This window comes from Solea solea, chromosome 12, assembly GCF_958295425.1.
Source record: "Solea solea chromosome 12, fSolSol10.1, whole genome shotgun sequence".
Lineage (NCBI taxonomy): Eukaryota > Metazoa > Chordata > Actinopteri > Pleuronectiformes > Soleidae > Solea > Solea solea.
In genome coordinates this window covers 10,272,561-10,300,324 of record NC_081145.1, presented here as the reverse complement: position 1 = coordinate 10,300,324, position 27,764 = coordinate 10,272,561, and the positions used below count along the sequence as shown (strand labels likewise).

The following is a 27,764-nucleotide window of genomic DNA, read 5'->3' as shown; positions in this document are numbered from 1 at the left end:
CATCACAAGACACAGGGGATGGGCGTTGAAAAATAAAGGAAAATGGAAATGAGCACAGCCTCGTGTCCCACTCACTCACTCTGCCTTATCAAAAGGTGAGATTTTAGATAGAAGCCATGATGATGTTTCTCTGTGAGGGAACAGTGGAGACAGTGAGGACGCTGCTATGGGTGGACAACAAGACTTTTTCCCCCTTAATTATCCCAGCAAGCCCCAGCCATTAGGCAAGACTCCATTACTCCACCAGTTCAAAGCTACACAAGCTAATAGTGCAAATTCAATAACGTGCTATTTACGAGCCCAAGAGGATTATGAAGGGGCCATTTGGAGAGAATTGAAAAATACTTCAAGTCTAAACTGAGAACTACCAGAGCCAAACCAACTAATGACTTCTTTAGCTGTGGTTGTTCTGCAGCATCTTTCATATTTTCAACTACAGAGCCCAGCCCAAAGACACGGCTACCCCTCATTATCCACTGATACACCACTGGATCCAGCTGTTGAATCTTAATTATCTGGTCCCATTCAAACCTCCTGAGCCTTTTTTTTATTATCAGTGAGAGTTGTCAGAGATGATGATTCAGTGTCAGAATTAAAATAGATTACTATTCCTGCCTTTTCTCAAAAACACACTGAACTCTGCCTCATTATTATCGTACTCCAACTGTCCGTAGTTTTACATATTTACCTGGGTGCACTGTGGGTAAAGTCGCCTTTAATGGATATTGTGTTTATGAAACTTCCAGTTTATCCCAAAGGAGGTTCCTTATCCAGGTAATAAGGCCGGCCGAGCAGTCCATCATCACTGTTGTTGTTGAGTGGGGAAAGAGCATTGTAAGAATAATGAACAGAAACATGAATGGATGAAATGTGTGTATATGTATTCTATTATGACCTCATGTGAAACATCTCTTTACCTGTATTTTTTGTTTTTTTTACTTCAGCTCATCTGTTATCCATCTTGCCAAACGTGCCAAACATCATAAATGAAGCAGTGATGTTGATTGATAGCCTCCATTCCTGGGCCTTTTGGTGCCATATAAGATCGAACACAGTGGAGGGTCTTTGGCGCCCTCATCTGTCTCCATAGAGAACTGCAGTGTTGTAAATGGTGTGTGAACTCAGCAATTAAATTATATGTGCAATCAACGTTCACATGAAACCACAGAGTGTTAGATAACAGTCAGTCCACTGCACATGACAAATTATAAAATATTTTTAAGTGCAGTATAGTACAGAGTACAGAGTACAGAGATGATATATTAAATAGAGAATGTAATAAAAAAAGATATAAAGTATAAACTGAGGAAGGAACCCATTGTAGATGTAAATATAAAGTGATTACTAAATGTCTTTGTGTAGATGTCATAAACATAGTAATACAGCAACGACATGTTTCTAAGACTCTTAAGACTTCCCGACAAGGTTAATGTGATTTTATAAGTTATTAAAAAAAAGACATAAATTCCTCTAACAAAGCCATAACAGTAAAAAGCCATTTTAATTGCAGAACATATTGACAGTACATTACAGCAATAAAAACACTGCCATATTGCTCTATTTTACACGACTTAAAACAGCTGCTGCTCAGCTTATGAAACAAAACAATAATACGGTACTTGTACAGTAAGGGTGAGAAACACAACATACAGACAGGCTCACAGAGCACTTCGCCCATCACTTACCACTGACCTGTGTTAATTAATAAAAAGCACAATATTATAGTAATCTTAAGAGCAAAAACAAAGACGCTGTGCATCGAATCCCTAGATGTAAAGGAGCACTGTCTTCATCACACACACAGGGTCTTAAAGGACCAACTAGGCTGAAACACTGGTCACACAAGGAGCAGAGACACACAGCCACAAAGCCCACAGACAAAAAAACCCCAAAGAATAAAAACCAAAGAAAATATGGATTACTTTGTACGTACGCATTACATACATCAGTGTTTCCCAACCCTGGTCCTCAGAGAACACTGCCCTGCATGTTTTAGATATTGCCCTGCTCCAACACACGTGATTCAGATGAACAGCTCGTTACCAGGCTTCTGCAGAGCTTGTTGACGAGCTGTTCATCTAAATCAGGTGTGTTGGAGCAGTGCAACATCTAAAACATGCAGGGCCGTGTTCCCTGAGGACCAGGGTTGGGAAACACTGCATTAGTCTATCGACTGGCCTTCATACACCATGTGATACATCCTCTTCACTTGTGCCTCAGTTCATGTACAAATCTTCAATTGTAAATAAAAACACAGCTGCTTCACAGCCTCCCTCTCCTTCAGCTACCGCAGAATCATGGGACCCGACCTGTCATCAGTCACTGCCTTGCGGAGCCGCACTCCGCGGCGTATCATCCGCAGCATATCTACGTCCTCCTGGGTGACAGAGGGCGGCTCTCGGGGTGTACGCTGAGCTGCATCCCTCGGCTGTGAGCTAGGGAAGGGGAACTGACCCTCGCCGAGGGCATGTGCACTGGCTGCCAGCTCTCCTATCTTCTCCACCAGGCTGTGGCGGTTGGCAGCCAGCAAAGGGTCCTCCTCAGCTTTGTGGGTGGCCATGACAGAGGCCTGCTGGGCACTAACTGTCCTGTCTGACGCTGCTCCTCCCATGCCCCAACTTGTCTCAGGAAGACTCTTTCGCTTTGGAGAGCCTCTCGTGTAATCACCAGCAGATGCGTCATCGCTGTACAGAAACTCCTCGCTGCCCATATAATGCTGCGACGGGCTGGCGTATCCAGGGGAGTCCGGCACTCTGGGGGGTTTAACTGGCACGATGGGGGGTCGGATGGGAATGGGGCCAGATGTGGATGGCGTGCGCCGCACACCTGTTTTGGAGGATGGTGTCCGGCGAATAGTTGCCGTCCCAGAGGCAATTACTCCAGAGCTGTTTCCTGCAGCACCATTCTGAGGTCCCTGCAGGGTCTTGCTTGCAGGTAGCCCTGCTGTGCTGGCGGGCCTCTTGGTTTGGATCATGCGGCGGTAGCTCTGAGCAATGTTGCTGTGGCGTGGGATGGTGGAGGACTTATCGAAGTCCGTCTGCCCCTCACTGTCTGCATCCCCGTTGAGTGAGTAGCACTCATAATCTGAACCTAGAAGTAACAGTGAGTCATGAGTATCTCACTAAAAATAGAAAATGCAGTCGACAACAATGCTTTCAAGAGTTATTTTGCAGCTTTCTTTTCTACACAATAAGTTACTGCAAAACATAAAATAGGCAAATCATGCTGCATTTTTCAAAACATACAGATTTTAATCAAAGTTGCACTGAAAATCAGACCCTCTATGTTTTACATTACATGTCATTTAGCAGACGCTTTTATCCAAAGCGACTTACAATGGAATTGAATACAATCAGCCAGTGGTGGAGTCAAACTTGCGACCATTGCGACCATGGTGTCTTTCGCACACAGGGTACCGGTCTTAACCACTGAGCCACTCCACCCCCATTGTTTTATATGTATTTATATAATTGCATAACTGCTTTCATACATGCTTTGCAACCCTGAACTTTTCAAAGACTTTGCCCATAAGAGCTGAACTAGGTATGCAAACATATAAGGGTATAAGGCTCCTTTTCCTACTTTGCTGTTGTTGGTTTAACTTTGTGCAACTCTTAACTCACTGCTGCCACATCGACTGTAAGTGACGCGTTTGTGTTTGATTCACTATTTTTTAGCTAATCTAAAATGAAGCCAATATGTTTGTAACATTGCGTATTATCTCACGCAGATGATCTGTGCATTTAAATGGGCAACTTCCATGTTTTCAGTTAATACGTGTGCAAAGAGTTGAGTATAAGTGTTACCTTGTGAGGGTATGGTGTCCTCAGAGCATGATGGGGTGTTGGTCTGGGTGCTGTAGCCACTAGAGTACTGCAGAGAGTCCCTGCTGCTCTTCTGCTGCTCCATGCTCAGGCCTCTGGTCAGAACCATAGCCAAAGTACTGGCCGCTGGAGAGAGCGGCTCGCCGTGCTAAAGTGCATGCACACACACAATCAGAGAGTCAGGCAGGTAGGAAACATAAAAATAAGCACACATTTACATGCAATTCACAACACCACTCTTCCCTGGGCAAATAAACTTATACCCTGACAATTAACTCCCAGGGGACTTCTTACCTTGGTTGCTGGGCCAATTCTCCCTCGGTGTGACTCATCGGACTGTATCCCAGAATACCCTTGTGGACTGGGTGGAGCCTCCAGTTCTCTCATCTTTTCCACAGACTCCCTCCTACGCTGCAGAGTGCTGGCCAATGATGGCTCGCAGGAACTTAATTTGGCCCAGTCCTGCAGCGGCAGATGGAATAATGTGACTGTCTCCCAAATGAGCATGTCCAACGTTCACCAACCAACACTCACACAGTCACTAAACCATGAAACTGCTGACTTGGCTCATGAGCTGGTTAGATGCTTGGAAAGATATGGGCAGACTACAGTCAGCTATGTCAGTGTTGTTAAAGGATAGAGCTCTCAGTTTTGCAGAGACCAGGAAACTGAGTCTGGTGAGCAACAGCAAAATGGTGGTTGTGAGATTAATCTTCAGGCTGATTGATGTGCATGAGGGCATTAAAACAGAAGAAGCAAGGAAGCAACACATTTTAAAAAGAGCAAAATAAAAAGTACATTTGCAAATGAAAACAAACCTTCCAGTTAGGGATCTTTGATGTGGGTGAGGGGGTGTTGGATCCAGGGGAGTGATTAAATGTAGGGGACGCAGGAAGTATGACAGAAAGAGGCCTGATGGTGCCAGTGTGAGAGAAAGCAGGGCGGAAGGTACCGAAGGATGAGCATGAGCCAAACTGCGAAACGGACAGACATTTCTGAGTCAGAGTGCTCAACTCAACATCCATGATTAGTACAGGTCAAACCGTACTGAGCCCGAGGGCCTCTTTAAACTGTAGAACACAATGAATTCAATGCACTCTGTGTGTATGTCTGCACGTCTGCATGTGTGTGTGTGTGTGTCCAATAAGGCGGAGTTGAGTTGTACGCAGTACTAACCGCTGTAGGTGAGTTGCACTCGCTGACAGACTGGCAGGTTTCTGAAGCCTCAGAGGAGGCTGAGCTTGTTGATTTCTAGCAAAGAGAAGATGGAGTGAAAAAAGAAGTGAGGGAAAGAGAAAATGGAGCGAGGAGAAGAGACAGTGAGAGAGCGAGAGAGAGAGAGGTAGGTGTGTGAGAGATGCATAGGAACTGGGTGAGAGACAGAGTGTTGGCAGAGAGAGGGAGGCGTTTCCTCTCTCAAGAAATCTATAGAAAATATTCTAGGTCAAAAAAACAGATCATTTTAAAACTACAGTATATGGTGTGTTGCCAAGTGTGTTAGAATCCGCACAGTGTGATCTCATCAGACTGTGAGAGTCGGCATAACTTTATCAAACCGCTGGGAAAGAAACGCAACTTTTGCAACTGATACAAATCTATTGCAGCAAAACATGAAGTGCTCCTGGTTTTCCAATTGAGCTCTTAGTCTCATTACTGGTTTATCTCTGGAAGGCAAACATGACAATATGCATATTGAGATGCCAGACTGTTCACACTGCTGTTATTGTAAATCTACTTTGGCAAGAAAAAGGTCATGTTTCTGCCTTGAAGCCTGCTTTCCTTGTTTATTTTCTCATTCCTCCTAAGTAAAGTTTAAACTTTAGAATGATGCCTTAGACTATTACCTGGCTGGTGATATCAGAGGGCATGGGTGACGGAGGCTTAGAGTGGGTGTTGGCATCCTGGGAGACAAAGCCAGAGTCATGGGAGGACACACTACTGAGGCGATGGGCTCCTGCAGAGGGCATCTGGAGGAGACTGGAGACGGGGTACAACAAAAGTATATATTTCAACATAGAGTATGTGTATTAAACAGGATTGTGCTCAAGGCAGTGGCATGGATTTTTCCTTCCCTTATTTTGCTGTTTACATTATTTTTTGAAGGATTTATGTGTAGGCTGCGGCAGAAACAGGGAGGGTGAGATGAACATTTCATCACAAACACTGAGAAAATGAAGGCAGTTATATGGAAGTTCTAAATGATGCCATTCTCCTAATTCTTCTACATCAAAGAGCATTAAAAATCTGTTCTCTGATTTTCCTTTCCCTCTGAACAGCTGTCTCTATGTTTTTTGTCTCCTCCTCACTCACTCACTCACTCACTCAGCATTGCTTCTCTTTGTCACCCACGCTTTTTTAAATGTGCAACTTATGCTTTTCACCTTCCCTGTGTGCTGCACTCCAGCACCCCCGACCCTCCCCCCATCACTGGAATGTATCTGTAGTGTTAATTTCTCCTAAGTCATTGACCTCTATAAGATTACAAACTACACAAACATTAAATAGACAAAAACTTTGGGCCTGATATACTCTTTCTTTGTCCTTTGTCTTATCAGAACTACTTTATAAGCTTGTTTTGTATTCAGTCATATTCTGACCTTTTTTGTTATTAAACTATCAATCGTGTAACATTTAAATCCACAAAGGAATAATAATATTTTTCTTGACATGCAGAGGACATTTTTATTGCAGCCGTCAACCTCATACTTGACTGTTCATTGTTATTTGGTGAGTTACAACATCCACGTCACCATCACATCTAGTTAAAATATCAAAGTTAGGAATGATAATACAATTCTTTTTTAATTATTACTTTTTTTGTTTGTTTGTTTTTCCTTTTTTTCTTGACCAAGTATGGACCTCTGTCTCATTTTAAGAATAAAGTGTTGAACTACCAGCATTAGCCTTATAAATGTGTGGAGTCAGACTATGGTTATCAGGCAGGCTCACTATTCCCAGGCGGTAATTTTTCACAGCTTTGGATCTAATCTGGCTGTAAGAAGCTTGAGAACTGCAAATCTGCTCGGAGCGAGAGCAGGGAAGCTGGCAAGACACGCCATGTTCTACACGTCAACTGTCACAACTGGTCCGACTGTGTAATGAAAGGAATAGGGGGAGGGAGTGCTTTTTTCTGTTCATGACATTAAGGTTTAATTCCAGACTTAACCGTTTCATTCTCTGGTGTACAGAAACGGAGTGAAATCAAGAATATGCATGGGGCTTCAAAACGATACGACAGCCTAGATCTGGCATAAGCAACATGTCAGACACAGCTCACAATGCCTGTCACATATTACTTTGTGCTCCGCACAATGCAGAGCTTTGCTCAAAACCTGAACACGGTATACAAAGAATACAAAGAGCAACAAGGTGTATATATATATACGTGTGCTGCATACAAATGTGTGACAAATACCTGCACATGCTGCTCTTCCTGGAGCCAGCGCTGCTGGGGGAGGAGGGAGGCGTCTGGTAAGACCAGCTATAATCGGAGCCTTTCAGGTCCATGATCACCTGTGACAGGACACAACCAAACTGTGGTGATTAACAGGCCACGATAGCCATACACTAAATTGCTTTCACGTAAGATAAGGACAATCTATAATGGAATGCACTCATTGTGTGATTTAAAATGAAGATTGAGAGCAGAAAATACATTTTGCACATACACAGTCACAAGAGATGTATAACAAGCATTTTCAGCCTTGAGAATATAAGTGATGCATCAGATAACTCTATTTTATTTTACACATTTTTTTCCTTTGTTGCTACAACACATGTCATTAAAGAAAATGTCCTTCTCTCAATAATTTTCCCTGCCATTACTCATCTTCAAACCCATTTGCCATTTCAGTTCCTGCTGAAAACATAAATCTTCACAGACAGGTCACATTTCATTTGCAGAGAGGGTGAAATAACGTCCTAAAATAGCTACATAATGTAGTGTTTTGTGAATGTTACTCAAGCAGGAGTAAATGGCATATTTCGGGGGACTATTTACTTAAGTGACGGTGGATCGATGCACTAACATATATCATCGGCTGTATATGAGACACTGGGACACATAATATATGAAGTGAGATTTTACATTTCATTTTAACAAAACATGTCTTCGTGGGATCCGTTCATTTTCGCAGCATTCGCAGGGTGACGTTCTGCTCACACCTCAGTTACCTGTTCACTGGCTGGTGGCAGCTTGTGTGGGTCTTCAGTCAACCCAGTGAGATCATCAACAATAGGCTGTAAGTGTGTTATCTCACCCAGCATAGCAATCTCCACATTCTGAAAGAAGAAAAAAAAAAAACCCTGGTTGAATTATGACCACAACATCCTCTCACATTAGTGCTGTTCACATTCATTTTCTACAATTCTCCGTTGTGCAAAGACCGATCGTTCCTCACCACCACAGACTGCAGCAGATTAATGAATGAACAGTAACGGCCTCTCTCCTCCAGGAGAGCTCGGCGCACTGCCTGCTTCTCCGTCTCCTCCATCAGCAGGTACAAGTCGCTGACGTCCTGCATGGCGCTGTCCAGCTGTGGGCGCAGGTTGCCCCGGCCTGCATGGGACAAAGCAAAGGAGGCAGGGGCACAGATAAGGAGGGGGAGGACAAAGTGGGGACAGACAGATGTGAAGAGGGATGAGTAAAGGCAGAAACGGGATTGGAGTGCAAGGTGATAGTTATAGATGTAATGTATAAACAGTGCAGGGGGGGGAGGAAACAGTGGAAAATGAGAAATGATTAAAAACATAATGATAAACTGCTCATGTTCCAGAGGTCAACACACTGAAAAATACACAGAAATGGTTCATGTGCATGAGAATGGGAGGACATAAGAAGCAGGACAGCACAACATCAGTTGATGCAAAGCAGTTGGTGGTGACTCGAAGACCCTGACGTGAATGTGATGCCACAGTGACACGAGATGGCACATGAAAGAAGAGAGAGAAAAAAGAAGAAAGCATGGACGAGATGAGACTGAGATGAAGACGATCACTAAGGTGTCAAATTCTTTACTGTTCTGATCTGATTTTCACAGATACAGACAGTATTGTGTCTCAGCAGTTTTGGTTAAATCTCAATGCACTCATTGTATGAATAATACTACATTTGAGTCGTTAAAGACATCCATCTGTCTTGCCTACATTAAAACCACTAACAGCACTCTGGCTTGTCTGCACAAACATTGCACTTCTGCTTTAAAACTACCTATATGTTTAACATGAGTGTCATTTGCTAATATTTCAGCAAACTCACATTTAATGGGCCACAAATTAAACAAAGGGTCCCCGAGTATCTGACAGCTTGCCAGTTAATAGGTCCTTGAAAAAAACGACTTTAAGAAAACACTCAGGCATCATTGCAGAGCCAAATGTCAGCCTGTGACAGGGAAAAGATTTTTTTAACCTGCAAAATGACAGGCTCGATGATGAGGTGCAAAAAAGAAACGGCTGTTTCGTACTCTATTAAAAAGTCATTTAGAAAAGGACAGCGTAACATTTGAAAGGTGAGCAAATTTGGATGTATGCAAATGACACATGCAATGAGCTGAAAATGTAAGATAAATTCATGGTATGTGTCATTTCTCACGAGGCCATCTTCACTTAAGACATTTTGACATAAGCACTTATTTACACATAAGTGTAAATGATAAAACAAATTATGGCTGAATTTAGCCTGTGACTGCTCTTAACTTAAACCTGTTCATTTATTGACCTATGTACACTCGCTGCCTACTTATACTAATACACCTATGCACTAGAAAAGTGGCGGGAGAGGTCATCTGCTGCTGTAGCCCCATCTGCTTTAAGGTTCAACATAATGCACATCCAGTTTTGATCTCCCTTGACTCTAGTTAGTGGAGATTTGACCTAATGTTGCTTTCCTATCATTTCAAACCAGTCTGGGCATTCTCCTCTGACCTCTGGGATGAAGAAAAGTGCTGCTCACTTGACATTTTTCCCTTTTTTAAATCATTCTCTGTGAACTCTAGAAATGGTTTGTGTGAACAAATCTCAGCAGGTCAGCAGTTTCTGAAGCTCTCAGTTTAATCCTCTTGCACCAACAACATAAAGTCACTTAAATCACCTCATTCTTATGCTTGGAACTTTAGTGGATCGTTGACCTGACTGGCTGCCATGTGATCAGCAGATTAGACACTTGAGTTAATGAGCAGTTGTTATGTGGTTGCCCCCCTTACCCTCAATTCCCAAAGGAAAAATACCATCAGTAATGAAAAGATGTCAATCATCGTCATGGAATTCCATGAAAATTTGCATCTCCACATGACCGACAGGAGCGGGGCAAACATCGACCAATATCAATACCCATGGGTTGTAAAATGACAGAACTATCGGAACCAATTAATCACAATTGGTCGACCTGTACTACGTTATTGGTTTGGATATAAACAATGAGTGCGCTGAAGATTTTTCTATCCAAAATGCAGCACAGGTTCATCTAAGGATGATTATGATGCCTTTGAAAAGTTCTCATTCGTGTGTAAGTACACGGCTCACATACCCAGAAGCTCTGCAGCCAGGGGGAAATGGCCAGAAACAAATAGAGGAGGAGGGTGCAGGGACAGGCAAGAGGAGGAGAGACAGAAAAATAAGCAGTGTTAGCTGTATCAAATCAGGACACATTGCATATGACTAGCCCGTACCGCTGGTGTAATTTATGTATGAAAATAGGAGTTTAATTACAACCAGCACTAGGGGCTGATGCAAGCTCAGCCAGGAAAGAAGGCCATTTCTTTGATTTATAAGGTAGAGGATGATAAATCACCCAAAGCAGGAAAGGAGCCCTTGAAACTGTGCCAGACATTTTGATTTGACTAGAGGTGTCATTTCTTGCTTTAGACTCTAGATGGCACCGGTTCAATCTGAAACACTGGTAAAGAGCAGGGACCAGCAGGCAAGCAGAATTCATTAATGTCAGCATCAAAATCAAAGTAGAGGTTAATAGCAGTTTAGTCAACAAGTGCTAGAACGCTTTTCTCACCTTTTCTTGCTTTTTTCTGGAGTTTTAGAGTATCTAACGACTTCCGCTTGATTTCCTGACGAGACCGCTTGTATTCTGTGGAGAACAAGTCAAAGCCAGAGCTTTATCAGTATCCGCTCCATGTATATTGCTCGAGAATGATATTGTACGATCTGCGTGTGCTGGCTGTTCACCTTTGGCATGGTCTTTGTCCAGCTGATTCGCTGTCTTCTTCCATTCCTCTATCCTGTCCTGAAGTGGCGTAACCAGGCCTTCCATTAAAGTACTACAGCATCAAGATGACACAAGATGTGAGATGAATGGAGAACTAAATCTATGTCGAGTACATGTGCATATATATATATATATATATATATATATATATATATACAGTGCATCATTATATATACATTAATATGGATATATAGTCATATACTCACTGACTTTTCTTCAAATAGGCTGTAATTAATCTTCTTATAGTGTACCATTTGTATCATGTTCACCTATCTCATAAACTAAGAAAAACGGTCAGCTTACCTGGTGAAGTGGCGTAATTTTGCCTCGATGCTGCGGTGTCGCATACACATTCTTGTCAGAGCTGAACCAATGTCCCGGGTAGCACCTTAGAAAGACAAAACAGAGTGCAAAATGTCAAAAAATTGGATTTATAATATGGTATAGATGAGGGATAAGCATTTTTTTCCTCCTGCCACATAGATATTTATCTGGCTTTTCCTCCTGTAAGAGAGCAATTTGAAGCTGCAACCACAAGGTGGACAAGTGCAGATCCCATAAATGTCATATTTGTTTTGAAAAAGCAAATGTGATGAGACACACTACTTTGAACAAAACCCCCTATACACTCGTTCCTCGTATCTTGACAAAATGTTCATTTGTGCTCATGATTCTAACCACCGTGTCAGTACCAGCTTGTATGAATTGCTTACTGTACTTTTAGTCTCTGATGTGTAATTACATGTGGTCTTAAGCCTCTAAGGCGCAGACTGGCCCACTATCTTAATGATGGCTTGCAGGCTGGTGTGAAATGTGGCAGCAGGGATCCCAGTGCAATCTGGGCCACATAGGGCTAATCTGAGGGTCTGTCACCACACACACACACACACAGAGATTTGTGCAGCTATTCTTCTGAGGACTCTGCAATGACTTCCATTCATTTGGACAACCCAACCAAAGCATCATTCCTAACCTTAACCATAACACTATAATACTTCAAATACTTCACCTGAACTTAACCTAACCCCAATTCACATTTTAGCCATGAACCTAACCAGTTCCTCAGATGTGGTTCTGCCTCATTAGGACCAGGTTTTGGTCTCCATGAGGACTACTGGTCACTGTTTGTGCCATACACCTGAAAAGGAAGAGAGGGAGGACACATCTCTTAATGGCAGTCTCTCATTAACAAGTTCTATCTTCTGTAATTGAATGCATTTTGCACACTGTGTACAGGTGGTGAGATTTTACACCCCCACTGTCCTGCACCTTTCACAAATTCTCATCCACTCTATCCCAGAGGAAAAAGGAGGGAACCCTGTAAGGGGATATCCCTCTATTCTTCCCTGCCTGCTCTGCCTTTCCTGTTCTCTCTGTTTCCTAAACACCATTCATGCAGGGTGGAGAGGGAGAGAGAGGGAGAGAGAGAGAGATCCAGAATAAAACAGAGAGAACAGAGAGACTAACACAGCAGGTTTGAAATCAGACACCATATTAGGAGTGCTTCACATGGTTGTCCATTGAGCTCTGTGCTCTTGTTCAACTGGAGAAATTGTCTCGAGTTGATGTCACATCACACAGTGAGACAAAGACCATTTGGCTGTCAACTTCACTGACTGTTGCAAGTTCAAAAACGCTCAGCTACAGATCTGCACTCTCTCACAGGCAGGCAGATGAAATAACTTATGTGTGTTGGGGAGAGGAAAAGGAGCGTGCATTGCTTTTCTAGGTGACGGCAAGAGGAGAGGGGGTTAAAGATCAAAAGGTCATGCAGCTGTATCACCCACAGGCATTGAACAACAAAGGAAAGTGATTGAAGTAACACATGGATCATATACACACTGAAATCTTGCTATTATTAGCCCTAGACGTGAAGTCAAACACTGATGTGTTTGGTCATGTAGGAACTTTCATTGACACCAGTTCAGACATATGAGAAATAAAAATGCACACACAGGTCATGGGGTCCACAAGTTATGCATCTTTCCTTCTCCACACAGCTGTGAATCAGCTTTTGCTGGGTAAACGAGCAGGATGGAGGGAGACTGAAGGAGACTGGAGGGAGAGGGAGACTAATGTGGGTGCTTTTATCTCTCGAACAGACTTTCCCAATGTCACATTCAGCCAGCGAGAGATCCTGAACCCCCCGCCCCCCTTCTCTCCTGTCCGATCCACACCTGCCAATTTCGCCTCCTAGCCTCTCCTCGTTCTCCCCCTCTGGGAGGGGGATCAGCTGACAGCTACATCCTAGGGAGGTCCAGAGACTTCCTGCCCATGTCCAAGAGCCCTGCTGGCCTCTGGCCTCTACCGGATGGACAGGGACACAGTAATTCACTCCCACAGCAGCATACATGTACACACACAGGCATGTGACCAACACCTACAAGCTGCAAGGAGGGTTAAACTATATCATAAAACAACTATTTCTGCTCAGATTATAATTTCTTTCAATTCTGGATGTTCTTTATTCCTTTGTTTTAGTACCCATCTTTGAAGAGGGATCCATCTCTGTTGCACTTCAAATTTGGTGTTATTGTATAAGGGGATTTTCTAAATCAACACCCCTTGGGGCAAATGAGTTGGAATTCTGGGCTATATAAATTAAATGTACTTAACTCTATCCATCTGCATCTAGATCACGTGATATTGCCCTTGAAGCAGATTAGGGCTGGCCTGGGTGGAAGTGTGAAGGAACTGGGAAAGTAATTATTAAGCAGACCTGGACTACTGGGAGAGCAAAACTGACCTCATAGCAGACACCCACACATGCATGAATGAAGTAAAACACAGACCAGAATTGAAGGGAACCATTATGTAACCCAGTCATATATCTGAGGACATGAAGTGCACAACTGAGAACAACTGAATAGTGCAGCAATGTGTAGTTAATTATAACAGCACTGCCGTGCACGTCTCTGACACTGATGGCGCCTGATTTAATATATATACTGTATATATATATATATATATATATATATATATATATATATATATATATATATAGTATATGCCGAACATAAATATAAACTGCCATTTGATCTGCTGTGTACAGTGTGTTGAGGATTACATGGGATTGTTGGTGTGAAGGTCCAGTATCCAGGACCAGCACAGTGTGGTCTGAAGTGTTTAGTGAGTGGTTCCATCCACAGATCTGGTTCTGATTATCTCCCCTGACTCCTTGGGGAAGGAGGAGCATTTTAATAGGGCTGCTTTATAGGGAACTCTCCTGCCAGGAGTCGGGAGCCAGGAGCTAAACTGCCACAGACCTCCTTCCCTGATGTGTTCAGCGTTGTAGCTGAGTTTGACTATCTCACTCTTTCAGCTTCTACATTATGCTGCTGCGCTCAGATTTCATTTGCACTCACAACTACTGAACTGGAGTGAGACTACTGTGTGGAGCTAGACTCAACCACTGAATTCAATCCTGGTCTCCTGAGTGAAGTAGGTACCCCCAGCTTCCTGTGTCAATAAAGTATGTTTATGTGCCACGTAGAGCCAAAAGGTACAGAACATCCGCATTGGTTACACTTCCAGGAATATAAACTCTGTAGTGTTTTTGCCACACTCGCAAACAGAGAGCTGAGTTGGGAAATTCCATCATCCGTGAGACAACAATTATTGCTCACGTTGGCACCTTGGCCACGGAGCTGACTGTAGCTGGCACAGACAGTTAAACCTCCTGCCTTTGCCCTCCCTCACCCCTTTTAAGTGCTGCAGAATGTGAACTGGCAGGAACACAGTGGAGGCCACTGATGGATGAAAAGGACTGTGGGGTGAGAGGGGAGGATGAAAGAGGGTACACACTGCAGAGGTGCTGTCTAGGATTTACCAGACAGGGGGCAGAGGAAGTGTAAGCTAGCTGATGCAGTTGTAGCAAGTCTTGCCATTAAAAAATCCCCCAGTTTGAGGTGAAAAGTTTATTAAGAACAACGTACAACATGGGGGTGACCACTTTTGAGAAAGGAAAAGAAAATAATCATTGATTTAAAACTACTTTAAAGCTAATGAGAATATCATCTATCCTAAATGAGTGAACATATGAGCTGTGGCAGCAAAACAGAACAGCAATTCAAAAAGCTTTGTGTCACTTCCTTACAACGTCTCTCCATACCAGAAACAATAGTAATGAAAGGCTAAGGAAATGGCCTCAAGATGTTTTAGTCACACAAACACACACTCACAGCCCATTGTTGTCTGGCCAGACAGTACACACGGCAAGTTTCATCTCTCGACCAGAAACACCCACCCACCCACCATGACAGACAGAGCTCGGTGTGTCCCGATGTGGCATAAACACGTTCTGGAGTGCATTAAGATGAGACTGAAGGAGGAGCAAGAGAACAAGGAGGAAGTTTTATTTTTTTCCGCTGGAGGACCTTCCTGTTCAGAGACATAAATGCTGCTAAAAATAAACGGCGCCCCTTGTCCAGATGTGCTTTTCTTACAGCACTTACGTAGGCAGCCACGGGAAATGACCCCAGACTGATCCAAGCTCCAAATAGTTAAAAAAAAAGACAGATTGAGGCAACATGAATGAGTGATAACTGTAAAATAGTCATCGGGAGATGAAAAATTCCCTCCAAGCGAACTCGACATAATTAAATGCACAACTTATCTTCCTTATTAACATAATTAGGAAAGGAAATGTGTTTCTGCTCAAACATTTGAAATGACCACAGGCAAATAGACGGACAGATATACTGATCTTTATGTCCCCTGTTTCATGCTGATGGCTAAAAAGCCTTTATCCCAGATTAGTCAGATAACTCTTTACAATAAGGCTGCCTTTATCTCAGCTGACAATGCACTTCCCATTCCTTTACTCAGCCAAAGTTAACGCTGCATGGCCTATTTGCAAACAATCCTCCAAACCATGATGTGCTGCTGCTGGTGCTGCTCAAACATCACTTAATGAGTTCCATCTTTACCTGTAGTCTCTGAGACTTAAGTTTCCCATGGGAGTATGTTCATTACAACCAGTTCCCAATCTATTCTGCACTGAGCTTTGTGTTTGCTGAACAGTCAGCATCAAATATTAACTCTCTGAGATGGCTGGCTTAAGAAATTTAGATTTGAATTCTTGACATTTATTTGGGCTTTGATGTAGTCTCAATTTTAGAACATACCTTCATTTATTGTTTGTTTGTCTTTGTTTTTTGTACAAAGCCACAGTGAAAAAGAATCTTGCTGGCTGCTCTGCATAGCTGTACAGTAGTCACAATGATGTCAGTGAAATGTTAACATCTTAGTTTATTGTTGGAACATGTGATGTTTGCATTTGAGAATTTGGCTACTGTCTCCTGTCTGGTACAACGATGAAGCAAATAAACAGAGTATTTAAATAGTGAAGTTATCAGCGGACCACATTCTCAGCAAATCTCTCCAAGCATCAATAGTTATGACAAATGAGCCAATTTCTCCATCAGGAATGTCTCCTGTGTATTTTTTCCCTCCCCTCTCCAGCTCCCTTCCATTCTAACTCTTTGTTTAAGATACTGTACAGCTCAGTGTTTCCCAAATTCTTTATATGGGGACCCACTTCTAAAAGAAGACAAGCTATTGTGACCCAATTCACAACATAAATCAAGTGCAAATGTGTGCATGCCATAATGTTTCCTACAGAACTAAGAGACTGGGAAAGATTTGGTACATTTATCTGACATCTCCCAACCCGGTCTCTGGGAATGGCTGGTATACAATAGCTGAACACAGTCAGTATGATTACATGCACAGTTATGGTTGTAGCTTGATTGCACTATTTGTTAGCATGTTGAAAATTATGAACACTGAGTTATGCCATGTTTTTGTTGCTGCTCTCTAACTCTTCTGTGCACCAGCTTCTTCATTTACAGGTATAAGCTGGGGGTAAATGTGGCCAGCTTGAGCCCAACTCTGATCATTGATCCAGCCACCTCACCCTTTACTGTACATGCAATCCTTATAGTAGCTGGAAAACATTCCTTGGTGAGGGCAACCACATCGAGTTTTGAAAAGAGTAGCAGTAGGAGAATTGCATTGGAAACTGTTCTGTTTCAGTTCTGTCTGACAAACAAGGTAAACAGTAATAAAAGATTCTTGTGGTAAGTAATGGAATCTCATGGCTGAAGGTCATGAAATACTGAGCATACAATCAGCAGTCTAGGCTTGAGCATCCATCAGTGCAACTGCATGTATCTTTATGTTCAATTTAACTAAATAAAAATCAAAAATCACATCGTACCAAGTCCACATAATGTTCAGACCTTGAACCATATCAGGGTCAAACATAAAATGCTATGCTCGATGGATGTCACTGCTGGTAAGATGGGCACGCTCTCATTATTTGACATGTCTGACAGAAATAGCTGTACTGCTGGCATAGTAGGAGGAAGGACAGTAATCCCCTGATCTCGCTCTCCACTAGGCCGCATGTCCATGTTGTCCAGATGGCAGGTAGGAATATCTATCCCATCTGCCAACCCAGAGAAGCACAGCGGCCAAGCAGATTACCGTTTTACTGACACACTGATCTACAAGAATACCTCCTTACTCCCATTGAGTGCAGGGAGCATGAGTATAAAGAAAGACAGAGAGACAGGCAATGGTGGCTTGGAATTACTCAGTGAAAGTGTGTGTACTGGTTTGAGAACTCTCTAGGCTCTGGCACACAGGTGTAAAAAGAGAAAGGTTTGGTCTGTGCTGAGCACAAAGTGCATCACAGTGTGGCTGGTGATCCGTGAGTGTGAATTTTTCAGCAGGGGGTGGCTGATCAGGAAGGGTAGGGAAGGCAGTGTGTGTCTGTGTGTTACAGAGTGGGGCTAAGAGGATTACCGAAACGCCTCTGCCTAGCCTGGATACCCAGAGCTGTGGAAATCCCACTGCCACTACAACCCCCACCCAGTCCAAACCAACTCTCTGTAGACTCACCTCTGCAAAAAAAAATGAACGGAGCCTGTATCTCATACCATAATGGAACATTAGCCCTCAACTACCAACTCTTTGACCTCTATCCAGTTCAACCATGTCCAGAAATGGAAAAAACAACATCAACCCTCCACTAAAACACATGTCATCCAGCCTAGCAACAATAAAACACCAAACATAGAGCTTACTTTATCCCAGATAAGGTCATTCCTTTCAAATACATCAAAAAACATTTTCATACAAATGACAAAACTGGTCTAGACAGGACACCAATAACCCTAAGCTGACCAATTTAATTTAAAACATTTCAGACAGCTGTAGGGTCTCAAACTAAGTCCCAGGAAAGATGGGTGGTGAAACATGAAAAATTAATCTTTAAAAGGCCAAAATTCTCCAAATATGTTCATCTAACATAGACTTTGTGGTTCGCGGATCTTTATTGATCCCAGATGCGAGCCGTCAGCTCTCAGACACAGACGTGCCTTTAGACATGGATTCATCAACACAGCTTAAAGAAACAGCTCTGTCAGACAAAGTGCCAAAACGCCATGGCGGCCGACTCCTTCAGCAGCTACATAAAACACATGAGCTGACGCCACGGCCGTGATCATAAACTCTGAGAATGAGCAACACGGAGAAGAAGGAGCGAGAACAAAAAGTAAGAGCATGCACATGTTAACACAGGGAGGAGGTTGTTTGAGGTGGAAGCAAAGGGGACGGTGTGAAAGATGACTGGATGTATATCAAAAGCTATTAAAGGAAATCATAAAGTCTTCGGTTACTTGCTGATTCTCTTTCCCAGATTCATCAAAGATTACTGAATGAGGGGAAATGTAGCTTTCTTTGGCAGGAAACATGTGCAATCTGAAGCGTGTGTTTGAGCAAGGCGAGTGTGTCAAAGGTAGACGAGGAATATGATGAAACCTCCAGCTGTGCCAGCAGCTGCAGCTTGTCCCTGAACACGAGAGGAAAATCAGGGTGACAGCGATTTCGGCTCACAGTTTGTATCCAACGGCCGACTGCCTCTGGTGCAATCACCCCTACATGGCTATGCAGACACTGAGGTAAACATAGTCTCTGCAGACAAAGAGACTAATGCACACACAAAGAGACTGAAGTAGCTCTCGGAAAATAAATGGGACTGAGATGCTGATCACAGCACATCACTACATCTATTTTAAGGTTTTGTAAATGTTGATGTAAAAAGGAAATAGGTGTTATTTATTTGCTGAAATGCTTGTCAAACTTTGAAATCAGAAAGTCCATGACCAGAACACCACACCCATTCACACATGCACGCACAGGTTTACACAGCTATTCTTCTTAGGACTCAGCACTGACTTCCACTGCACTGACTAACCCTTAACGTAACCACAATTCAAATATAAGACGAAAAAAAAACCTAAACCAGTTTCTCAGGAAATGAGGTTCTGCCTCATTAGGACCAGGTTTTTGAGGACTACTGGTCCTGTGGTCCTGACAACGTCAGTGTTTATGCCAGAGAATGCCCTAAGAAGGTAACAAATGCACACACATATTTAAAAGCTTTAGTATCTAATGGATGGTTATAATGTCATTCCTCAAAGTGACTCAAAGACAGTTCAAAGTTAGGATCACATCAGTTAAGATTTAAAAAATGCTGAGAATTTATGCCCTTAGAAACGGGCATAAATCCTAAATCCTTTATTTAAGTAAGCAAGAAGTTTCAGTCTAGACAAATGAGCTGAACCATTGATGGAGCCACCGTGCCCTACAAGCATGGATGAAAGCCAGCAACTTTCTGATTTTGAATAATATGACAACCATCATTTATATATGATCTCAAACTTTCAAACGGAGTCATATTAACTTTGGGATAACATTAATCCCAAAGTTAATGTCCCTGGGAGAGTAGCAGTAGCAGTGGGTGTATGAGTGACACACTTTCCAAGGATTTCATGCATCTTTGGGCAGTTAAACTCAATTCACCCTCATGTCTCATCTCTCTCGCTCTCGCCCTCCCTCTGTGGTTCATCTATTATTGTGCCATTTTCTTAACTTTTACTTTCTCCTTTGAAGCACTGCCCTGTCATACTCCGTACCTCTGCTTTATTGAAGCAGGCTGTCTGCTGGATGCAGCTAGCAGGTTCACCTTAAGGTATCTCATTTCATCTTGCAGAGCTCATGTGCACTGACATCAGGAACCATTTACCGTCATCAGATGTATTTCCAAGGTAATAACCTCCACCGTGACCAGAGAGGTTGTAGGAGTAAAACGAGTGGTAATGTGTGAATGCTGTTGAAGAGATGCTTCTTTCATTATTTCACACCAGCATTCAGTTGTCACCAAGGTCCCATCCTCGTACAAAATCTTTAAAAGCATGACGACATGTGACCTGTAAGGTCAGGTTGCTGGCTACCAGCTGTCACCCTTTGAATATCTGTGAGTGTGTGTGCTTCTGTGCTTGTGTGATTGTGTTTGAGCATGTGCCAGGGAGCCTTTGCACATTCGTTTTTTGACCTACATTCTGCTCTCGACGATCAACTCCAAAGAAATCTGTGTTAATCAGCCTGTTCGCTGCCACCAGCAGGGTGACAAAGCAGACCTCTTTAAGATCCAAGAAACAATAAGCTTAGAGTTTCACTGATCTGACCTCACCCCAAATTACGTGCAATATGGTGGTAAGGCTCTTTCACAGAGCGTGACCTTAAATGAATTTAAAAGAAAACATCCCAACTTACCTCTAGAGTTGGTGGCCATGTCTGCCACCTTCTGAAAGGCATCTAAAAAGGCCACCGTTGCCAGAATTGTGGTCCTGTAAATACATGGACACTTGTTCACTGCACCATGGCTGCATAAAAGTAGCTGTAAATATTGCAGGCAGTAAATCAAAATCTTTTTATTGAGCTCTAGTGTGCATTGGAGTTACTTCTCACCTGAGTTGAGAGTGCAGTTTTGTGGCCTTGGCACTGAAATCCTCCCACACGGGGTAAGAGCTCTGATAAGAGAAAGGAAAAGAAATAAGTCAAACAAATGATCTTGCCAAGGACAGAATTCTACTACTTAACTCAAACACACAGTGTGTGCATAAAGAAGTGACAATGCATAATGTTCTCTCTCGCTAGATGGAATCTGGTCGAGGATAAATTTAAATGTCCGCTTTATTCTCTAATACATTTTCTCCTTATTTTACATTTATAAGATAATGAGTGAAATCCAAATGCTGCAATAAATCAACAAGATTGGCCTCTTACCCCTGGGCAGGAAACAAGTTGGTTTATAAGTTTTGTGTTCTGGTGTTTTGAAAATGTCACCATTATTTCTCAGTGCACTTTTTTATTGTTGTCCTCACCCAACCTGTGCACTCTCTTCTCTTGTGTGCTGCTGTGTGTTCACCTCATTGTGAGTCAGCATTACATGTGTGACCTATCACAAGTGTTTGTGTTCACGGTACAAGTGGAAGTTTGAAAAATCTGGATTACATTTACCCTGGGATCATCCCCCGCTGCCTTGAGCTATTAGAGCATGAGCCAAATATAAAACATATTTAAGGCTAGATCCCATTAGAGCAAGAGTTTGAGCCCTTGAGAAAAGGAAGAGGAGAGGGCCCAAAACAAGCCACATATTCTGGTTAAATATAGTCAGCATGTGATCTGGAAACAGTCCTCTTCGCTTCTGGTGTAACCTCCATTCTAACAATGACATCATTTAACTCCCAGCTGCTGTCACTCAGAAAAAGCCTCAGCCTTCAAAAGTGATTTGGGATTCATCATCTCCAACAAAAAATGTTTTCCTTCAGCCTCCCTGCATCGCTGTCTGTACTTGACTCTAACAGGTGTCTAATTAGCTTGTGTGGCCTGTGACTCCCAGTGGCAGGAGGGATGTGCTGCCAAGACAGCTGAGGGAGGAGGGTGAAGGAGTGGGTACTACATGTAGAGCAGTGGGGATTGGGAGGGGGAGACTTTTCTCTTTTCATCCACGCCCAGCAGCATCCAGGGAGGTGAGAAGGGGTGAAAAGATGGAAGGAAGGAAGGAAGGAAGGAAGGAAGGAAAGAAAGGCAATTTCTCTTCCATGCCTTGTCTGTCTCACTGAGAGTAGGTTCAAACTGTTGACATTGGAGCTATAAGGATGTATTGTTCAAGAACCTTTCTAAAAGGTTGGTTCCCATTTAAAGGCCTGAAAATAACATCCTCTGTTTCTTTACGCAATATCCAAATCTAATTGTTGACTGGTTATCTAATTCAGCTGACTCACTTTATATAATCCCACCCCCCACCACCGCCTACTCTTCCATTTCTTTTTCTGTAAAAAATCATATAACCAACAGGTGCTGCTTGGAACGATACATTCTCCACTGTATGTATCATGTTGGTAATTGAACTCTATACTGTAAGTTACACTGTTCATAATCACTGAGCTGTACTGCTACGTTGCTCCGGGGGGTAAAGCTGGTCTGACAGGCTTGCGTGGTCCAGCCAGGCGACAGAAATGAGGTCAGATCTCTGTCTCAGACAGTGGACATCGACACTGTGCTGACTAAGGGCTTCAGCCTCATTCATCTGTGTTGCTTATCAATACACAGACTGCCTTTTTCTAAGAGCTCCTGTCCCACTCGTTCAGGCCATGGTGGTGAGCACAACACAAAAGGGAAATATATGAAACTAAACCAGGGCTGCCAATAGCTGAGAGCTTGTTTCATTGGAGCCTGACAAGCGAGGGTCCATAAATAGTCTGTACAAACGCCATCATGAGCCAGCGATCAATGAGAAATCTGTTCGATGGAAACTGGCAAGTGATTCTTGATGCACACTTTTGCAAAATGAGCATCCACCACAATGAGAGGAATGGGAGCTGCCTCCATGCCTGATGAATACGTTCACACTTCCCATCTGTTGGCGTGAACAACAACAGACCACCCTGCTTCAACTTCCTTCAAGTGACCCCTCCCCCAACACACAACACACAACATGTGAGTGACTGATGTAGACAGATATCTAGTTTCTAAGTTGAACAGTGTCAAATGTGGCAGTATACAAATAAGATGCAGTGACCATCTTTCAATAACACAGTTAGACATTAGTCATAAGTGTATTAAGCTCTGTATTGGCAGTGCTTTCCTGCCACAAGGCCAAATAGCAGGAAGCACGATCAATAACCTTTCATGTTTCTGTCCAAGAGGTTGAGGTGATGGAGCCTGTAATTTTCTTTCTAAGCATCCTTCAAATCTGATGTTCCATCTAGAAATCCTTGAAGGCAGGGTCAAACGGCAACCTTAAACATTGATAATCAAATGTAAATTATGTGCCACTTCTACGTATTATTATTTCTTCAAGTCCCCAGATTCTTATACGAAGACTGAAATCCATTCTGAGCTGTGTTTACTGTTGCTGCAAAAATCTGCTTACAATGACACACAGACTGACACAGAAGGCTGCTAAATGAGAACAGAGCCCTGACATGCAAATTACACAAAGAGAAACATGTTTCATCTCTCAATTTGTCCTGCAGCGGTGTTGCCAGTGGGGGGAGGACCCGGTGAAAGAGACAAAGGCAGTAAAAATATGCGTCTGATCATCCTCCATATACCACAAAGGTCAGATAAAGAAAACACGTCTACTTTAATAAATGTGCGTGCGTGTGTGTGCGTGTGTTACCTTCATGTCGTTCACGATGGCCTGGAATAATCCACCCAGCGCTCCGCACTCCTTCTCCACCGACTCCATGGTGCCAAAACAAACCAAAAAGCTCACAGAGAGAGAGAAAAAAGGGCCAAGGCCGGGTTAAATATCCGACTGCCGCGGCGTTTTTAACACATCGGGCACAGAGACGTGCTTAAATCACCAGCTTTCCGCTGTTACCTCCTACAACAACGCAGCTGCAGCGAGAGGATGCGACGCCGCTGAACACACACGGTCAGTCGCAACAGCAACAGCAGCAGCAACAGTCTGCGGAGCGCACAGACAAAAAGAATGAAAATGTGCTGTTACTCGGTGGAACCGGGGGCCACCACCGCTCTCTCTCTCTCTGTACGTCTCTCCTGCCCTCTCTTTCTCCGCCGCTTGGGCTGTAGATGGAGGCAGAGACGCGCTTACAGCCTGGGAAAGTGGAGGGCACCCTGGCTCCTCATGGTCACCGCGGTTAACACAAAAATAACGGAGGGAGACCTCAGTTCTGAGGGGGAGGAGGAAGAGGAGGGGGAGAGATTGGTCGCAGGTCTGGGACGCGGGGACGTTGTTAGCAGCGGGGCAGATGTCTCGGTGCTGCTGGAGTCTCCCGTAATACGATCCATGGGAATGGAAAGGGGGCTGGTCAAGTTTTTTTTTATTATTCTTCTTCGCATATAGTGGTGGTTGAGGAGGAGGAGGAGGAGACAAGAAGGAACAACCCCTCCTCTCCTTCCACCCATGCAAACAAAAGTGAAGCCTGTGTCTTCTCATCGAACAATCGACTGATATGCAAACTAAGGCCGATTTCCTGCCGTGTTACTGATGTTTATTCACACACGCGTCTGTTAATGATCATTTGCACCTCGTTTCGTGGAGTCTTTAGTTAGTTGTTTTCATGAAGCGGTAGCATGTGGATTATAGATTAGTCAAACATCCCCCAATAAACACGTGAAAGGACTGAATGTTGATTCAAAATAAAACCACTTAGAGATAAGATTTGAGCAAATATTACATCTTCTCCTTCTTCCCATATGTCTAAACTAACCCTGTTTATTTTTAAATTTGAAGAAGAACACGTGCATTTATCTTTCCACCCACTGCTGGTCATGTTTTACTGCTTATTTGCACGAGTAATGTTTTTCTTCATCAGTCACTCATTTCTAAATGTCATCCTTTCATGTATTCTCATTTAAATTTCCCTTCCCTTTACTATACAATGTGTTTGTGATTCTATTTTGCTTTAAGCACAAATAAATTGAAAATGTACATAAAACTAGGCTTGTGGAAAGCCAGTATAGGCTACTATATTTTCGTGTGCAGTTAAACTGTAGCTTCATGACAAAACAGAGACATGAATGAAGAGACAACAGGAGCTAGCAATGTTAGCCTAGCTAAGCACAAGATTCTCCATAGCCTGACTTATTTCAGGAGTAAGAAAATTCATGAAATTGAAGATAAAATAATAATACTTACATTTTTGCTCAAGTGTAACCTCCGCATGAATGTGTGAATTATTGTTTTTTCACTAAGTCAGAATGAGACTTTTCTATTTACAACAGGAGCTAGGTCAGCCCTACAGAGGCCACCATTTTGGACCACGATAGCTCACAATGGAAAAAACTAAATGTCAGGTGAATTTTGATGCTAAGTGAAAGCTGTTCTCCAACACACTTGGTGGGGTGGGGTATATTCAGCTGCAACATACAGTACACTTCAACAATGCATTATAATACACTTACACAGTGTACCTTTAAAGAACTTGAGAATGAAATGTAAAATGTGTTTAACACATTCCCTGACATTAGCCAAAGTGTAATTAGCAATGTTAGGCAAACAGCTGTGACTAAAAAGTTGGCCAATAAACAATTTTACCAACAGTGTTTTGTTATTTCTTTCACAGCTTTCTCTGCAAATAAACAAAGCATACCCATTATTACTGTAAGTTAACAGTTAGCTTGACAAAGAGGCTGTTTCCAGTCTCTATGCTAAGCTTAATTAGGATAACTAACACCTGTCCATAGCTTAATACCTTTGACTGTAGTGGCATAGCTTTTCTCATCTAACAGAAATAAATAATCTAATTTTAAGTAAAGCTTCATTTTAATATTTACTGGGTTATAGATTTATGGAGCATCACCACATGATGCTTTTAAGATATTATACGTTAATGTAATGTTTGGAACACATACATCACATGTTTTTAATTGACACAAAAGCTAGAACAAACATCTGCTCCACTGCAGCCTTTACAATTTACTAATTGCTTTGCTTGTAATTAGGATTTTGATTTACAAATGAGGCCACCAGAAGGTAATATACTTTAACCACACCATCACTGGTCTGTTATGGAGTGGCTACAGGAGACTGGGGTCACCCCACAGCATTCCTGATAAACATCCTGTCAAGTTTATAACCCTGCACATCTGCTGCACACACCTTCCTCTCTCATCCCTCTCTCTTTTTTGTCGGAGAGAATCCATCCCGTCTAACAGATGGTCTTCTCAGTGAAACATGACTGAGTCTAGCCAAAAACTGCAGCTTACTTCAGCAGACAGACCAAACCCTGGAGAGGAAAAATGGGTCTTTGCCATTCATTGAGATTATTTTTATCACTCATGGCTCTCTTTAACCACACCATTTCCTCTGCTGTCACTCCCTTTGGGTCATGTCAGTAAATTTCGCTTACAAAGCAATTACATGATGTTGTGTACCATGTAATAATATCCTTTTACACTCCTTATATTGGAGAAAAACATAACTTTTTCTGTGGGTATTTATAGCGCAACCAGACACCCAGCATCCTGTTCTGAGAGCAGGACTTATAAACAAGAGCAGGGACATAAACATGCATAATATAGGAACAAAAGAAACAGAGAATTATACAAAGAAAACTCAATCAGTCTTTTTTTTTCGTTGGATTAATATGTGGTTGCTAGAGTTGGAAACTATGTCTGGTTTAGTATCTCATGTCCATGTAGGGCAGATATGAGGTTGAGAGACTGGAACTGCAGCCTAGACTCTGTGCTCTCACCACAGCTCTCACTGGCATCTCTAGGAAAACAGCTATAAAACAGAAAATATCCCCAAGACAGATGCTGACATTCCTCGCTACCACCATCAGCCCCCCACAGGAAAAAAAAGAGGCTGTTCTTTTCTCTGCATATGCATGTGTGTCAGCAAGACTTTCCTTTATTCAGTTTAACTAAGGAAAAATGGTTTCTGTCCGCCTGGCTATCCATGTAAGGCTGTACAACTGAAAGCAATCATCACCCTAAACACAACAAGCAGGAGAGACTCAGACAGTTCTGAAGGCTTATGTAACACTCTCTAAGGGCTTTGACCTCTTGTTACATTTCCATCCACCACTGTGCAATAATGGCTGTTTATTTTTTAGACTTAATGGTGGCTGTGTGTTTCATCTTACATCAGAGACAAGAGGAAAACAATCTATCACTTCACTAGCAGGGAAAGCACAGTAGAAGTTGTCTCAGCATGCAGCGTGCATATTCAAAATCTGGATGACATTAGGAGTTCTCTTGTAACACTTGGTTATAAGCCCACCAGAACTTGTTTAGTTTTCCAATCTTGCCACATTTGCTGCCTCCTTTCTCTTCCTGTGACCTTTACATGCCACTTCAGGTTCCTTCTCTCTAACCTTGAGCCATGGTTCAGAAGCAGTGCACCTAGGTACACTATAGCAGGGCTTGTGAAATACTGTGACCTTTCACCTCACAGCCAGGTCCTACCCATGATTCAGCTGAAGCCTTCGTCTTGCCCGGTTTATCGACCATACTGAAGGACATTCAGGAAGCTGCGACCCCACAGTAAGGCTGCTGCTGAGGTCACTGTTAAGGTCTTTAGGCCACTTGACCATAAAATCAATTATTATCTATCATGATCTGAGTATGGTATGGTCAAAATGCTATGTAAGTGAACTTTTCTGACTCTTAATTTAGCCATGTCGCGGAGAACACGTATGTAAACAGGGCTTCTGGTTTACCATGACATGATCTACTTTATAGATCTTACAGAGCATCAGTTGCACAAGAACTGGATTATACATTGAGAAATTCTTGTGTGTGTTTTCATACTTTTCTTTTGCCACAAGGAAAGCTTGTCACCACTGGACTCTGGTTTAATTGAGTGAACTCAAGCTGTTTTTGTGTCTGTGAGG

At 42.7% G+C, this 27,764-nt stretch overlaps 1 protein-coding gene across 3 annotated transcripts; it reads right to left on the bottom strand.

The window, feature by feature from the left end:
• Positions 1 to 1,482: 1,482 nt before the first annotated feature.
• Positions 1,483 to 24,234, bottom strand: mtss1la (MTSS I-BAR domain containing 2a). Of its 3 annotated transcripts, XM_058645746.1 has the most exons (15): positions 23,579 to 24,231; positions 20,860 to 20,921; positions 20,665 to 20,738; positions 11,344 to 11,428; positions 11,001 to 11,092; positions 10,828 to 10,902; positions 8,225 to 8,382; positions 7,998 to 8,105; positions 7,240 to 7,337; positions 5,669 to 5,801; positions 5,001 to 5,075; positions 4,643 to 4,798; positions 4,119 to 4,286; positions 3,807 to 3,972; positions 1,483 to 3,090 (listed from the first exon to the last, which is right to left on the bottom strand). In XM_058645746.1, exons 1-15 carry the CDS (start codon positions 23,645 to 23,647, stop codon positions 2,285 to 2,287), a joined length of 2,325 nt encoding a protein of 774 aa, XP_058501729.1. In that variant the 5' UTR covers positions 23,648 to 24,231; the 3' UTR covers positions 1,483 to 2,284. The 3 variants fall into 3 exon arrangements, with proteins under 3 accessions (XP_058501729.1, XP_058501731.1, XP_058501732.1); XM_058645748.1 differs by lacking the exon at positions 4,643 to 4,798 and having other exon boundaries at positions 23,579 to 24,232; XM_058645749.1 differs by lacking the exons at positions 4,643 to 4,798; positions 5,001 to 5,075 and having other exon boundaries at positions 23,579 to 24,234.
• Positions 24,235 to 27,764: the final 3,530 nt, after the last annotated feature.